The 14,405-nt window shown below is 50.7% G+C and overlaps 1 protein-coding gene across 1 annotated transcript in view; it reads right to left on the bottom strand.

Annotated features, from left to right (window-relative positions):
* The window catches only part of CASTOR2 (cytosolic arginine sensor for mTORC1 subunit 2), a 75,694-nt gene that overhangs the window by 5,818 nt on the left and 55,471 nt on the right, over positions 1–14,405 (bottom strand). The window contains exons 3-6 of the mRNA XM_088530097.1: positions 3,435–3,628; positions 2,596–2,728; positions 1,290–1,413; positions 720–830 (exon numbers count right to left, since the gene is read on the bottom strand). Of these exons, the coding sequence (XP_088386223.1) occupies positions 720–830; positions 1,290–1,413; positions 2,596–2,728; positions 3,435–3,628 (562 nt within the window). The remainder of the gene's footprint in view (positions 1–719; positions 831–1,289; positions 1,414–2,595; positions 2,729–3,434; positions 3,629–14,405) is intronic.

The raw sequence follows: 14,405 nt of genomic DNA, 5'->3' as shown, positions 1-14,405 counted from the left end.
GGTAGGTATCAAACCCAAACACAACACTGCCTGTGCAAAGCAAATCTATGAATTGCATCTCGGTACAGCATCCTGCCTCACCTCCAGAGCTCGGCGTGTGATGGGAAGCTGAAGTTCACAATCACAAGTATCAGCACAAGCTTCAGACACTCTGAACTTCTTCAGCCACCCATCAGCACAAGCTGCTGTTTGTTCCCTGGCTGACTTTTCGCCTTGCCAGACAAACAAGTCACGAGCTCCCGCTGCACCGGGGTGACTCAGTACATGACCACCACAAGGAGACTCCGCACCAGGCCCAGCCATGTGTGAAACCCACGCTGGAGGACAACATCACTGAAGTCCCCACCCTGCTCTTTGGCAGTAAAATGTCAATCACGTACACCAGATTTTTTGTTCTTTTGTTCTGTTAGGGTTCAACTCATGAGCAACTGGATAAAAATGTCAAAATCACTTTGCTCCAATGTCCCTCTTTCAAAAGCGAGAAAACCCTTGAGATTCTACATTTCACTGGCTCTTGATTAGACTGAGGGTTTGGGCAGACAAGCTCAAAATTCACTTTCTCCATGCCAGACTTCACTCAGAAAAGCGACAGGGTGTACAGGCACATAAAACTGCCCCAGAGATGCTCCCCAGAATTAACAAGTATGAGCTTGAACAGCTTCCTGCTCCTTTGAGAACTTTCCAGGTGCTTTTTTGTGGCCCAGGAGACCAAGGCTCACCTCTGCTGTGTCTGGACATCCATGACCAAGGAGATGTAACCCTCAATGAGAGAAAACGAGAAAAAGCGAATATGTCCCGAGTCTTCGTTGCCCACCACCGAGTCTTTTACTCTGAAGAGACAGTAGAGAACAGTGTTAGCTGCAGCTAAAAGGGTAAAAGAAGGCTTTAAAAACAAATACAGCCACTGAAATCAGAGATGTTCATACACTGACTTAGGGAAGAGACACTATCATATTTTATTACTTTTCATGTTTTGGTTTTGCAGGGGAAAAGAATACCTGTCCCCAACTGATCGTAGGGCACACATGCATTTGCGGCACCCGGGACGTGTGGCTACTCTCAGCTTAAACCTGCAGACACTCAGCTTTAGAAAGCCAGCAGACACCTCCCATCCTGTGTGGTGTCCACCTGGCAGGTCAGACCTCTTGGATGGGTGAATACAACCCTCCCTGAGCGCAGGAGACTCCAAGGGCACAGCCCATTCCTGGGTATCTTGAAGCACAAGGGGAAATTTGAGCCTTGAGACAGCGCGCGCTTCCCGAGGAGCCTCGCTCCGTGGCATGACGTACCCATTGGAGTAAAACATGACATCCATTAGGAGTGTAGCAACAGTGGGAAGGGTATCTGGATCCAGGCTGGTGACGCAGAACATGTTACTTGGACTGGAAAGGGGGTGAATGACAGGCCTCTGAACTGCAAGAGACACACAGACACACACTGCTAGGTAGCCACGCCAGCACTGGCACCATGTCCCACCAGACATTCATTAGCCCTGCAACAGCATCATGCACCAAAAAGTGACAGTGTTGTCAAACGGGCAAGAGATGGAAAGAAAAACTTTCTGCTGGGAAGAAGCTTGGAACCTTTGATGCCTAGGGACCATCCACCTCCCTCCTCGGGAAGGCAAAAGCGTGTGTTGGATTGGATGAGCTTCAGGCTCATACACAGCCCGTGTACACCTTTTAAGAGCAATCTGAACTGTAATCTGAAGATGGCTTTTAGTGGAGAGGAACGGATTCCCTTGCTGGTTGAGGTGAGGAAAACTGACAGTTTGCTTCACCCTGAAAGCCATCCCTCATTAAAGGTTGGCAGGCTCAGCTGTCTCCCCCTCCCTGCTCCCATGCTGCTACTCGTGCATGCAGTTATTAAACGTGGCCACAGAACAACCTGCCATCCCTGTGCACCTGTCACTGTGCCCTTCCTTCACGCTTCTTGTACAACGCTCGTTTCCCTAAATGAGACCATCTATAGCTATCGACTGACCAGGCTGAGCAGCACTTCATAACAATTAATTGCTGCTCTGTTTGGCTACGGGGGCAAAATTACACTCAGGTGTGTGGGTAAACATACATATTTAAGCATTTCCTTTTCCTGATGGTGCCTTTTGTTCAATCCTTGTCTATTCAGACAGCAAACATCAGTTTTTGTGTGGCATTGAGCTCACTGTGGCCTCGATGCTAACCAGTACTCAAGTATGAAACCTTAACACCAATATTCTCTGTGTACCAATCATCACAGTGCTTTAAAAAAGCTTTTATCTAAGCTATTTCCTATTGAAATGCAGAAATATGGAACTGTGGACTAAAGACAATGTGATTTTTGCTATGGAATATGAATTGTATTTTAACTTTCTGTTCCACAAAAGACAATACAGAATTCATGATGTGTAGAGACATGAAAATGGAATTGCAAGGATCAAATTCAGCAAAGCTGATCAGCATTGCTCCTGGAAGGGTGTGGGCATTAAGGACATTCAAAGCCTTGGTTGAACGGGGGCAGACTCAGGCATGGCCTAAGATGGTTTACTATCCTACAAAAAAACAAAAGGTAAATGTTCACCAAAATGTTCACATTCCTCACGCCCATCCAACTTACCCAGTTTTGGTTTGACAAATCCGTTTGTTATCCCGAGGTCATCCGCAGCCACCGTCTCCCCGTTCACCACTCTGAGGATGGTGAACTCTGCAGCCAGTGTGTGCATCACGAAGGGCAGGTCTCGCTCACGTACCTGGAGGTGACAACGGGGTTCGCGTGTGAAGGGATGTGCCAGATAGGAGAACACGCTGCGGCGGAGGTTAGGCACACTTAGGGTACAGAAAAGTAGAGAAATCACTCCTCCTTGAGCCAGCAGATGCATAAGGAAATCATCATCTTGATGTGTGTTTGAAGAAGCATATTTAGTGATGCTACTGCAAATATCAGTAGGATTAGGCAACACGGCACTTTCAGCTCCGTGGAAAGACTCCAATAAGCCTGTTCCTAAGGCTTATTTCTTAGTATGTGCGTGATCATGGACAGTGTGTCCATCCCCAAAGCACCTTGAAGCCTCTTGGCCATTATCAACAAATCTGATGGCAGATACTACTTCCCTACAACTCTTAGACATTATTTTTCTACATCTCACAACTGAGTGAAGGTGAGAAATCCCACCAGTGCCTCCAGTAAGGGAGAGACTGCCGTGTGGGCTCAGTGCTTTAATTAGATACCCTCCCAACAGTGGCACAACGAATACCTCATCCCATCCATAAGGCTTCTCAGATGCCAGAGAGCCTAACTGCAAGAGGCAGAGCTTTGGGGAGAGCTGATTTGGGTATTTCTGCTGCTCCTCAAACAACTTGTTCCCTGCGGAGTCATTAGAAGTCTGCCCAGCTGAACGTCCATGCTGGTGGAGCGCGCAGCACCGCAGGCTGCCTCGTCCTCCCGAGCCCGCTTACCAGGATGAAGTCCGTCTGATAGGTGGAGAGCATGAACACGGAGATGTTTTGGTCAGCGAGTGGTGCTATTACTGACTTGGCAATTTTGGTCACCCCGATGGGCTGGGAGCTGGAGAAGCCACCTCCGCCGGACACCACGTTGAGGGCAAGCCACGTAGCATCGGCCACGCTCAAGTGTTCTGAGGAAGGGAGCTCTGCAAAGGGATGGAGAGAAAGGACAGAAGCTTGTTTTAGAGCGCAAGGGAGACACTGTATGGTCCAGATATGGTTTGCGCAGACCTCAGTGCCAGGAATGGAATGAGCCCATTTATTCAGCTTTCCACACTGCTTCACAGCTTAATACCATGCTCCTTTTATGATGTGCCCATGGCATCAACTTCCACTGAAGATTTGATAAATATTTGGAAGGATGATGCAAAGAATCAGCCGTAAGTCTCAGCCACTTGCTAGGATGCTGGTGACCAGCACTGTTGATATCACCCACAGAGGTAGCCTGAGGCCCTTCACTCAAATCTCTCTCCTCATCACCTAATTTCTCCAACTGCTTTGCTCAGGCTTTCTGTTCTCTTTTGTATCACTTAGTATTATTGCTCTCAATTTAAATTTTGTCCCCCTGGACTGTAATTGTAGGTTGGCAGAGCAGTCTGGGCACTGGCCCAAGGCTTGGGCGATGCAGAGCAGACACTCTGCTCCACCAGCAGCTTCTTGCATATCTGGAGGCTGCTGTTGCTAACTCTGATGCGGCCAGTGAGAGCCCTGTTGCTCTTCCAGGCATGGACACATACACTGGAGACTGTAAAGGGATCAAACATCAAGGTAATGGAAATCTTAAAAGCAACCCAGCTCCATTCCATTCGCTTCTCATCTCTTGCTTTTACACAGTTCAAAACCCGTAGTTAAACTATTTAATAAAAATTCTTAACCATTTTAAAGAAATCTTAAAGTATTAGCAGCCCATAAAACCAGACACAGACTCTGTAACGAAGCTCTGAACTTTACTAACCTTGTCTGGATTCTGGATTTTGGTTTGGCCAACAGTCCAGACCCAGATCCCGCTCTGCAGCGCTTGGCTCCCAGAGCTCGGCCCCGGGTGCAGCCCCTGCCGCCGCCAACGTGCCCACGGGCACCTCTGCCAAGCACATCCCAAACTTCCGAGGGCGCCAACGCCATCCAGCACCTCAATTCCCTTTTCTGGCAGGGGGAACCGGCCTTGTTGAAAGCTCTCACATCCTCAGTTTGAAAGGTATCACTACTTTATGCTGTCTCCATACCCGGTTTCTGACTCTGCCTCTCCTGATTCCTCCATCATCTTCCATACAGCCTTGGGAGCTGTTTCTGCACAGCTCCTGATACCAGGCACTAAATTCATGATCTTGCTGCCCTGAAGCCCCCAGGCATCGCTGCTGCGAGGTGGCAAAAGTGCTGAAAACCCTAAATGAACCGAATAACCAATAGCGCTTGCTTTGCTCTCCTCAAACCCCTCTACTGTGCACGGCTTGAAAATAATCCCAAGCAAACCCAGGGCGAAGAGTTGGCCTGCAGACACTCTGCTGTTGGCTGCGGAGGCCAAAGCTGCTCTCCCACCAAATCAGCAGAGCTTGTGCAGGAGGAAAACGAGAAACAAATACAGAAAAAGAGGCAAAGGATGCGGATCTGCCCCATGGTCTGTAACGGGCAGGGAGCATCGCTCACATTGCCTTGAACGGCTTTAAGGAGCCCTTGGGAACTGTGACAAGGGCCTTCGGTGACCTGCGTCTCCTAATGCAATTAGTGCTGCCGAGGGCGGGCAGCAAGAGCCCGAGGTGCCGTCTCTGGAGGCCGTTCCCACGAGGCAGCAGGATGGAGAAGCACAGCTCGAACCGGAGTGAAGCAAAAGCAGGTGTGATTGAAAAAGAGGTGTGATTGAAAAACACGTTGCAAAAGCAACGTGTGGTTGAAGCAGATCTACCTCCATGGCAAGTGACACCCTGGGACAAGGGGTGGCAAGTGTCACATCGGCCATAATTGGCCCCTAAGCTCAAATAAATCGATCCCAGTCCCAGCTAGGACAACAAACATCGGCTGAGGCCCAGCTATGGATCGAGCTCGTGCCTCCAGAGCGCTGTGAGATGCTGCAGGCCTTGCAAGCTGATGCTCTCCACGGCGCTTTCACAAAACCCGTTTTGTACAAAACACTGGCCAGATGATGACGTTTCCACCACAGTGGTCTGCATCAGGGGGACCAGAAACCAAGGAGGAAGGTCTGCTGGTTTCCAGCCCGGACTTACGAGTTCGCTCTGCAACAACTCTGCAGGAGCATGGGAAAATATCAGTATGTTGTGTCTTTATTTTGGAGACAGATTCACTAAAGGTCTACAGCCTGGCAGCATGGCAAACTGCTGAAGAGGGCTGTGAAACACCCCAACGCTATGTGAAAGCAGATCAGCACCGGACCTTGTTTTCCTCTCCGTACCGAAATTCCATGGGTTCGGACTTCTTCTAAAAGGGTACAATAAAGGGTAGGTGAGGGAAATGTAGGTGGAGAGCTCACCTGGTCCTTTGGTGTGGTGTATTGTCTCATCTCATAAGCACTTATTTTCACTCAGTATAGACATTTTTGCATTACAGCAGAGTCCTCTGTTATTCACTCATTTATTTTATTTCTGCTGCTCCAAAGGAAGCAATTGCTCATTCAGTTTTACCATTACGGGGTTTACGTTTGCAGCTGCCACTAACTCTGAATGTTAAAGAATAATGAAGTCAAAAAATGATGCGTTTTTTTGTATTAGCCTTCTGGCTTTAGGTCCCCTGCACTGCACTTATTCCACGTTTCCGAGCTGCCTTCCGCAGCAGTGTCAGGTAGCACCTGCCCTGTGTGTCCAGAATAGGCAGAACGGTCTTTTCTGCAAGAGCAGAATGGCCAGGCCTTACAAAGAAAAGCTCTGCAAAGTGGAAAAAGTTGCAAAAAAAACCAATGCAACCCCCCACTCCACAAGCCTGGGTGTCACAGCTGAGTATGACAGAAAATCAGGGATGGTGGCAACATGTGGGGGACACCCCCAGCTCATCTGCTCGAGCCTCTTCCACGAACACGTTGCTGCTGTTGCTTTTGCAGATGCTTTAACCTGGTGTGCCTCAGTTCCCTCTCTCTAAACTGGGCACAAAACCCCCCTGCCTTCCTCTGAAGCTTGCTCACCCATTTCCCTGAGATTTACACCCATTTCACAACACAAAAGGCGGCAGACCAACAGCATGGACAACTTCTGCTCAAAATCCTTTGGCAAAGATTTAAGTGCTAGAAAGCAGGGTGAGAATGGCAATTGCTGCGGCTCCATGGGGGACATGTGTGGCGGGGACATGGTCGGCGCCACTGAGGATGGATCTAAAGACAGGGGCTTTGCATTTCCCAACAAGACTGTGAGGACAAGACACAGGGATCGCTTCTCATGGGGGATTTATCTCCTTCTGGTCCTGGTGCACGGTTGCATGAGATTTTCCTTCGTTTGAGGATTAACTAAAAAACTATCTCTGGGTCTACATCAAACTTGACAACAAGGAGCTCCGGAGAGCCTGGTTCACCATTGCTCTCCTTCGCATCTCCAGAAGCTGCACGACCTTTTCCCAGCAAAGCCGATGGAGATGCTCACCTGGATGGGAGACAGAAGGGCGGATGCTGCTCCCTGATGAGCAGACATGTGGCCATGTATTTACTCTCATTATGCAGCTAGGAGCTAATTAAAATTAAAAAACTCTTTGGGCTCAGCACGTCCTTGGTGGCGCACGGAACTGAGATGATGCCATGTGGCTGACTGATTTATTTACACCTCTGGAGTCCTCCCGGTCCTCGCTTCCCAATCAAGGGCACAGCCGTGAATTTGGGCCTGTTCCAACAGTCGGATACGTCCGGCTGGCACGGGGGAGCCAAACTGGGGACTTACATCCACTGCGAGCGCCCTGGATGCCTCTGCTGCCGAGAAAAATATATGGGAAGAACCTGGCCCTGCTCCTTAATCCCAGGGAGAAAAATGGGCCAAGAAACCGTGGGCTCTGCAGAGCAGGAGGGGATTTTTGCAGAACCTTCAAGCAGTGGGTACCAAGGAAAATCATCACCCTCTGCCTGCAAGGATTTAACTACCAGACATGTGAGCCTGAATCGCTTCCAAATGCAAGAGCAGGGATGGAGAAGAGAAGCCACTCAATATTTCAAGGAACAGCCCCAGGAAAACAGGATACGGCCGAGTGGGCCCTTAGGCTGCCACGGCTGGACTGCAGTTACACTCGAAGAGCGCAGCCTTAGCACCAACCTTCCTTGCAGGAAATCCAACACAAGGCCACGAGCACCAGCACCTGCATCGGCGGAGGGGCCACGGGCGCCTTGCGACGACCCGGCAAGCAGAGGGGTTTTGGGAAGGGCTGCTGAGAAGGAATAAGAGCAGAGCCTCCCTGTTAGGAAGTGCGATCCGCAGTTCTGGCCACATCCAAACTCAGGTGCAGACGCTGCTGTCCCATCTGCAGCCCAGCGCAGGTGGATCCTGCTGCTGCTTGATGCACGGGTAGGCACAAGGAGCAAAGCGGCATCAAGACAGACTGATATCAGGCATGTATCACCCTGGCCAGGGCTTTGCCCAGGCTCCTGTCCCCTTGCAGAGGAACCAGCACCTTTGCAGGGACCGGTCTCTCCCAAACCGCTCTCCTCAGGCACAGATGTTCACCAAAAGAAAGACCTCGGTCTGATTATTGTCACCGCTGTTACGAGCAGGAAAAAGCAACTACGCGAGACAGCCCCGCTCCTTCCCAAATGGTCTCTGCTCTTCGGTTATTGACCTCCAAGGAGAGGAAAAGCACCCCTGTCTGCGCAGTTCCCATTTTCCGGACTGCGGGCACGTCGGATGCGAGCGCGGCGAGCGCAGCGCAAGCCGAGTGCCAGGATCTCACCGGCACCGACGCTCTCGGCGCTTTGAAATTGCACACGTCTGATGAGGCGCCGAGGGAACCGTGCAAGTAAACAACGAGGTGCCCGATAAGGAGCAAAAAAAGGACGAGTTCAGCAAAACTGGAGGCATTGCGGTGCTGCAGGCTGCGGGCGACGCTTTAACTCAGGCCTTGTGCAAATGATGCGGATCCAACGGCCGGAGTGGGTAGGGATGCACGGGGACTGGCTCTTGGGGAAGGCAGGGGCCCAAGACACACAACACACCAGGGAGCTGCGCTCGCTTCCCCCATTTGCTGCTGAAACGGCTGCTTTTGCAGTAGTTTTTCCTCTGTTTATCCCGAATGGTTGAGACGAACAGCAATGTAGAGCAGGACGGGAAAGCAGATGGCACCCAGACCCCTGCCCCTCACCGAGCTGCCGAGAGAACCACGCGAGTGAACAACGTGGTGCCTGATAAGGAGCAAAAAAGGGTGAGTTCAGCACAAGCTGAGGCCTCGTGCAGCAGCCGCTGAGCTCCAGGGAAGGAAACCTTCAGGACAGCAGCACGGAGAACTCCTTGGCCACCGTCTGTGGGAAATTAGAGGTAAGAGCAACACATCTGTGGCAAACCAGAATGGTTTAAGTGGGAAACCTCCAAGCTGAGGGAGGAGGAGGGCTGTGGCAGCCTGCAAGCACATAAACACACAGCACGTGTGTGCAGCGGCGCTCTGCGGCATTGCACACGCGTGTGCCACCTCCTGGGCTGCGGCCACCCTCGTCCCTCCAGATCACCCCAGCTCTGATGGGAACAGGGCATTTGCCTTTAGGCCACACGTGCGCTGGAATCAGCAGCTGCTTCTGGAGCCCAGGGTGCTGCTCTGTTCCAGTGATGAAGTTGTGATGCATGATCCACACTGGAGCATTTGGGCGTTGTTGCTGGAAGGTGGGAGAAGGACCAAGGAAAAGCAAGTCCCAGGCACGGAGCCCTTGACAGGAATGAGCTGCGGGCACCTTTGCCGTGTTTCAAATGGGAAGAGCCTCTTTCAGAAACACCCTCCTCAGAAGCATGGGGAAAAGGTGCCAGGTACCAAAGTCACAGGTTCTCTTCATGAGCTCCCAAGCAAACTCATGTGTATGTATGTTAGATGTCCTAGGAGAAGACATCTGAAGGGACAGAAAATGAAAAAGGTCCATGGGGGTGGATTCTCAACGACAGAGCAGAACAAATCCTACAGGAATGGCACCATGGGGTTTCTAGAACTCCTGTTCCTAAAGCCTTATTCTCCCATGTCTGGAAAAGGACTAGAAGATGGGCAGAAGGACCAGGCAGTTCTCCCCGCACTAGGCAGACCCACACCCAACGAGGTGACAGTGGAGATTTGTGGTGTGTTTCTTCCTGGAGACCAACCACAGCATCCTGCTCTTCGGGAACAACAAAAGCCAAACCACCAGCCGGAAAGGACTTGGGGGACCCACAGCTCATGCCCACTGGTCTCACAACACCACGGGGTTTTACTGCTCCAGACATCCGACCAAAGAAAGGGCAAGGGATAAACATCCTGTTGCTCTTCCTCGGGAAGAAAATAGCGCCTTCCCTCCCCGAAGGCCCAAGCGGAGGCAGCTCCCAGGCCTGGAGGCCGTGTCCGCGCCGCCCGGCGCTGCCATGGGCTGTTCAATAAACTTTGGGGCAGTTTGTTCTTCCCAGGAACCCCGTGCGTGTCGCCATGGCGACAAATCGGGGCCTTGGCAACCCACCAGTGATGCTGCAGATCTACATGACTAATCCTAAAAGCCTCATGTGCACAACTCCTCTGAACGCCTGCAGCTATGTGGGTCACTGCGGGGCTGGACACGTCGGCCGGGCCGAGCCGCCAATGGGGCGGTCGCTGCAGGAGGAAACGCCGGGGCATCTCCTGGTTGCAAAACTAAGTGATTTTTCTCATGCAAGAAGCAGGCTGGAGAGATGAGAAGAAAAACAATGCAATTTAAACCCAGCCGTAATAGCAAACCCAGCTAATTTCCCATCCAAGAGCTGGCCAGATGAAACGCTGTTGTAAATAAAAATTCCACCCAAGGATGCTGCGGATGGCTCTTCTTCCCTCTGGCTTTGGCATTTCTCTTTCTCAAGCTCCTGCCACCCACGTTTTGCACAGGAGGGCATGGGGAAGTGGCCAGCGGCCTCTGAGCCACATCAGCTGCAGGTTCTTTGCAGGCCCCCTCCATCTATACACACAAAGCAGTAAGAGGCACCACAGACCACATCTTAACCCACTGAAAGCAAATTACGCCGGCCTGACGCTGTGGACTTCTAAACCTTTATACCATAGTGTGAAACAATCCTGGCTTGCCCAATTTCTTGTGGTTTTGAAGTGTCTTTCACATCTCTCTACCTGCTGGAGACAAGAATGGACACCCAGGCAGGGTTAATGGTTTGGACCAGATGTGGTGGGGACCTGGACCTCCAGTTTACGACTTCTTCCTCTGCATGCGTCTCCCAGGAGAGAGCCCGCTCCAACCATCCAGGAGCAAAGTATGCGTTTGGCAAAAACGTAGCTCCGCTTTGCTAATCCGGATTAACCCTTCCCTAGAACTGGAGACAACGTAATTGCACTTGCCCCTGCGGCTGGCAGCCAGCTCGAGTGCAGAGCACCGCCGGTTCCCTTCATTAGTTTGTCAATGTTTCTGTTCCTGCTGAGAAAATTGAGTTTAACCAGGAGTTATCTCCGCTCATACTTCATTATATTGCTGTAATAAAGCAATAGCAGCAGCAATAATTACTATGGGAACTAATGGCTTCTCCTGCACCTTTGAGAGCAGAACGCGCGGCGCAGAACGCAGCGCTTCCCCGGTTGCAACTGAGAGGCTTTGTGGGCAAATCTGTGCGAAACGGAGGCTCTGGAAGCCCTGACGTGAGAGCGAACCTCTGCCCTCCTGGAAATGAAGCCATTCCCTGATCCTGCTGGAGGCTGAACGAGCCTTTCCGGAGGGGTTGGTGAGTTGCATGTGGGCTCAAGACGCTCGAAATGGCACCTCTGAAATCCTCCTCTGGAAAACTGCATCTCCTGGTTTCATGGGACCACCTGAGGGAGAGGGGCCGAGGCTGCAACGCCTGCAGACGAGTTTGCATCCACACACAGAAACCGTGGGACGACACTGGTTAAACGCTTCAATGAATTGGAAGTTATCTTCCAGTATATTTTTAGTTGGCAGCAACAGGCATTACATAATAGCTATTATATAACAGCACTACAGCTACAAATACTCTCTTTTGGGCTTCATTTATTTATTTTTGCTATCTTTTCTTCTCTCTTTTTTTCCTTTTTCTATCATCTCCTTAGTGGGGAGATTCATCAATAATTGTGCTATCCATCAAACGTGGGAGGCAAATCCTTGGGAGAAAAAGATATATATCAAACGGAGTGAAAATGTTGTTACTAAGCCTGCGAGCGCTCCTCTCTTGCCCAACCTCAAACAGAATTAACTATTCCCAGAATAGAAATTCCACTAAGGCTTATCTGTGGTTTAAAGGGACAGACTGTGATTTTGTACAGACACCAAATTTCTCAATACCGGAGGGTTTTTTTTTATCTCTTGCTGTTGATAGCTCAGAAGACAAAAATAGAGTGCGGGTGGAGGGGGAGCACTGTGTAAAAGATGACGAGCTCAAACCAAAGGAGCTATTCTCTGCCTGCCGGCAAGATCAGATCCAATCAGTGGCCCTTAAAAATATATATATATTTGCTAAGGGAAGATTCTTTTTATCTTTTCCCCCGAGCCACCATCCTGGCAGAGCAGCAGAGCCTTCTGCTCCCTGACTAGGTGCTGCCTGGAAAAAGAGGGAAGTTTTCAAAGGCAAGAAATCCGTCCTTTGCCAGTTCCTACCGCTGTACTGAGATGCTGCGGAAGCAAATGCTCTGCCACCAAAAGGAAAATCAAACAGCAGGAAAATCAGCACCAGGCTGGCGGCACAGCACAAGCTCCGCGTCACGCCACCCTAAAGAGCAATATGACACTTTAGACAGGGAAAAGCAACCTCTTGACCTGCTGGAAAAGCAGCCCCAGGAGCTACCCGGGTCACCCGGGCCTGGGAATATTACAGAATCAAGCGTCAAAACAAGGAAAACCAGTAAGTTTTCCTGCTGAACATTGCCCGTCTGCCAGGCAGTGTTTCCCAGCAGCCGATGGCAGTTGCCGGATCCCGCCGTGCGCTTCCCGCTCATTAACAGCCCGTCCATTAAACGCCCTGGTGAGGAAGCTGCCAACCAGCTCCGAGCAAAATCCCTCCAAAACCCCGAGCTTATGGAGACAGGGGTCACCCTGGCGACACATGGAGCAGCAAATCAAGCTCTCAGGTTTCCAAGATGAGCAAAAAGTTGCGCTGTCCTCATATTTCAGATAGTAACTTATTAAAAAAGAAAAACAAATAAAAGGACTTCCCCTATAGAAGTGCTTACTCTCTCCTGAGATGCAGGGAGAGGCATCTGCTTTGCTGCAGGACAGCAGAAAAGCAAAGGTTTAAAAAAAAGAGGACAAAAGACGGAGCAGCACAAAGTGGTGCCCGTTAAAAGATCTGCAGCTTGGTCTGCACGACAGCAAACGGCGCTCACAGAACCTCTGCCAAAGCACCAGACACTTCAAGGGGGCAAAAGACCTATGTTCTACCTAATCCTGCTGCTTCACACAGTGGAGACCATCCTCTTCAGCTGTTTTCACCCGTTTTTAGGGTGGCCTTTGCCAAGCTCCTTTAAATGGCTCCTGCACATCTAGTGGACACTGTAAATCCATTACTGTGGTGGGCAGTATGCACTTTGGACAGGGAAAAGCAACCTCTTGACCTGCTGGACTCTAATCACTGATGAACAATATATCATTTATTAACCTTTATAACTTGCCTTATTTTTAAATCTATATTTATTTATAAATGGGCCCTTAATGAAAAGGATGATCCCTCTTCTCAGTACAGCAAGTCATGATCTGCAGAGCATCTCCACAGGGTCAGGAGCATCTCCACAGGGTCAGGTGTGCAGTGGTGGCCTGGACTTTGGAGGGACTCACCTATGCTGGGGAAGTGACACATTCAGTGATGCTCAGGTGGACCCATGGTGGGACAGCTCATCCTGCAAATGTGTCCACGCTGAAAATCAGCAAAGGACGAAGACACAAAGAATCATAGAATCATTATGGTTGGAAAAGACCCTCAAGATCATCAAGTCCAACCATAAACCCATCACCACCTGTCCATATCCTGCTCACTTTGGTGGAGTTTAAGGACCCTGTTAGCACCTAGAGCTGGAAAGAGGGGGTCCTTGTAGAAGGCTCCTTCCAAGCCACCATCCTAGGGCCTGCAGCTTTTCAGGCTGTTTCAATCAACCCATTCTAACACAGGGACCAATCCTGCACACAAAAACGCTGAAAGTGCTGCAATATCAAGTGAAAGTGGGAAACCACAGAGCTGACTTATGCTCAGGACTACAATTACCATCTTGGTGTAGCACATTGTGGAAAAAAATGCATTTCCACCAAAGCACCATCGTGGCCTGCACGTGGTTCTGCCCTGGGGCTCAATGGCTGAGACCCGTCACCACATGAGCTAGCGGAGGGAACAACGGGAAGAGTCGTCCGGCTTTTGTGCTGTCCAGAGTGTGTGACAAACACGTCCTTGCTGGTGCGTGTGACAGACACCCAGACACCACATACACCAACATCGTGCGCTCGCCCGTGGTGTGAGTGTGAGGGCTGCACGCTGGAGGGGGCACACGGTTCCGCTCAGCCCCCAGATCCTGACACCCACCAGCCTCTTCTCTTTCTAGCGTGCAGAAACGCCATACCTGGGCTGACTGGCTCCAACGAGGAGGAGGGTGAAGGTTCCTCCTGGTCCAAATACACCTCCTGTGTCAAAGCACGAAGGGGCTGGAGCTCACCAAAGGCAACAGCATCAGTATTTGGTAGTAAATCCCCCCCACCTGCTCCCAAGACTGGCTCAAATACACTTTGCTGTATCAAAAAGCAATTGAAAAAGTCAGGTGGCCTTGCAGGAAGGCTCCCGTCCCGGGTTCCTGAAAGCAGGGAAGGGGTTAAGG

The sequence above is a fragment of the Tinamus guttatus genome, unplaced genomic scaffold, assembly GCF_059628265.1.
Source record: "Tinamus guttatus ecotype Peru unplaced genomic scaffold, ASM5962826v1 Tinamus_guttatus_pri_ptg000356l, whole genome shotgun sequence".
In the NCBI taxonomy this organism is placed as follows: domain Eukaryota; kingdom Metazoa; phylum Chordata; class Aves; order Tinamiformes; family Tinamidae; genus Tinamus; species Tinamus guttatus.
The sequence above is the reverse complement of the archived record's forward strand: the minus strand, read 5'-3'. Positions and strand labels throughout refer to the sequence as shown.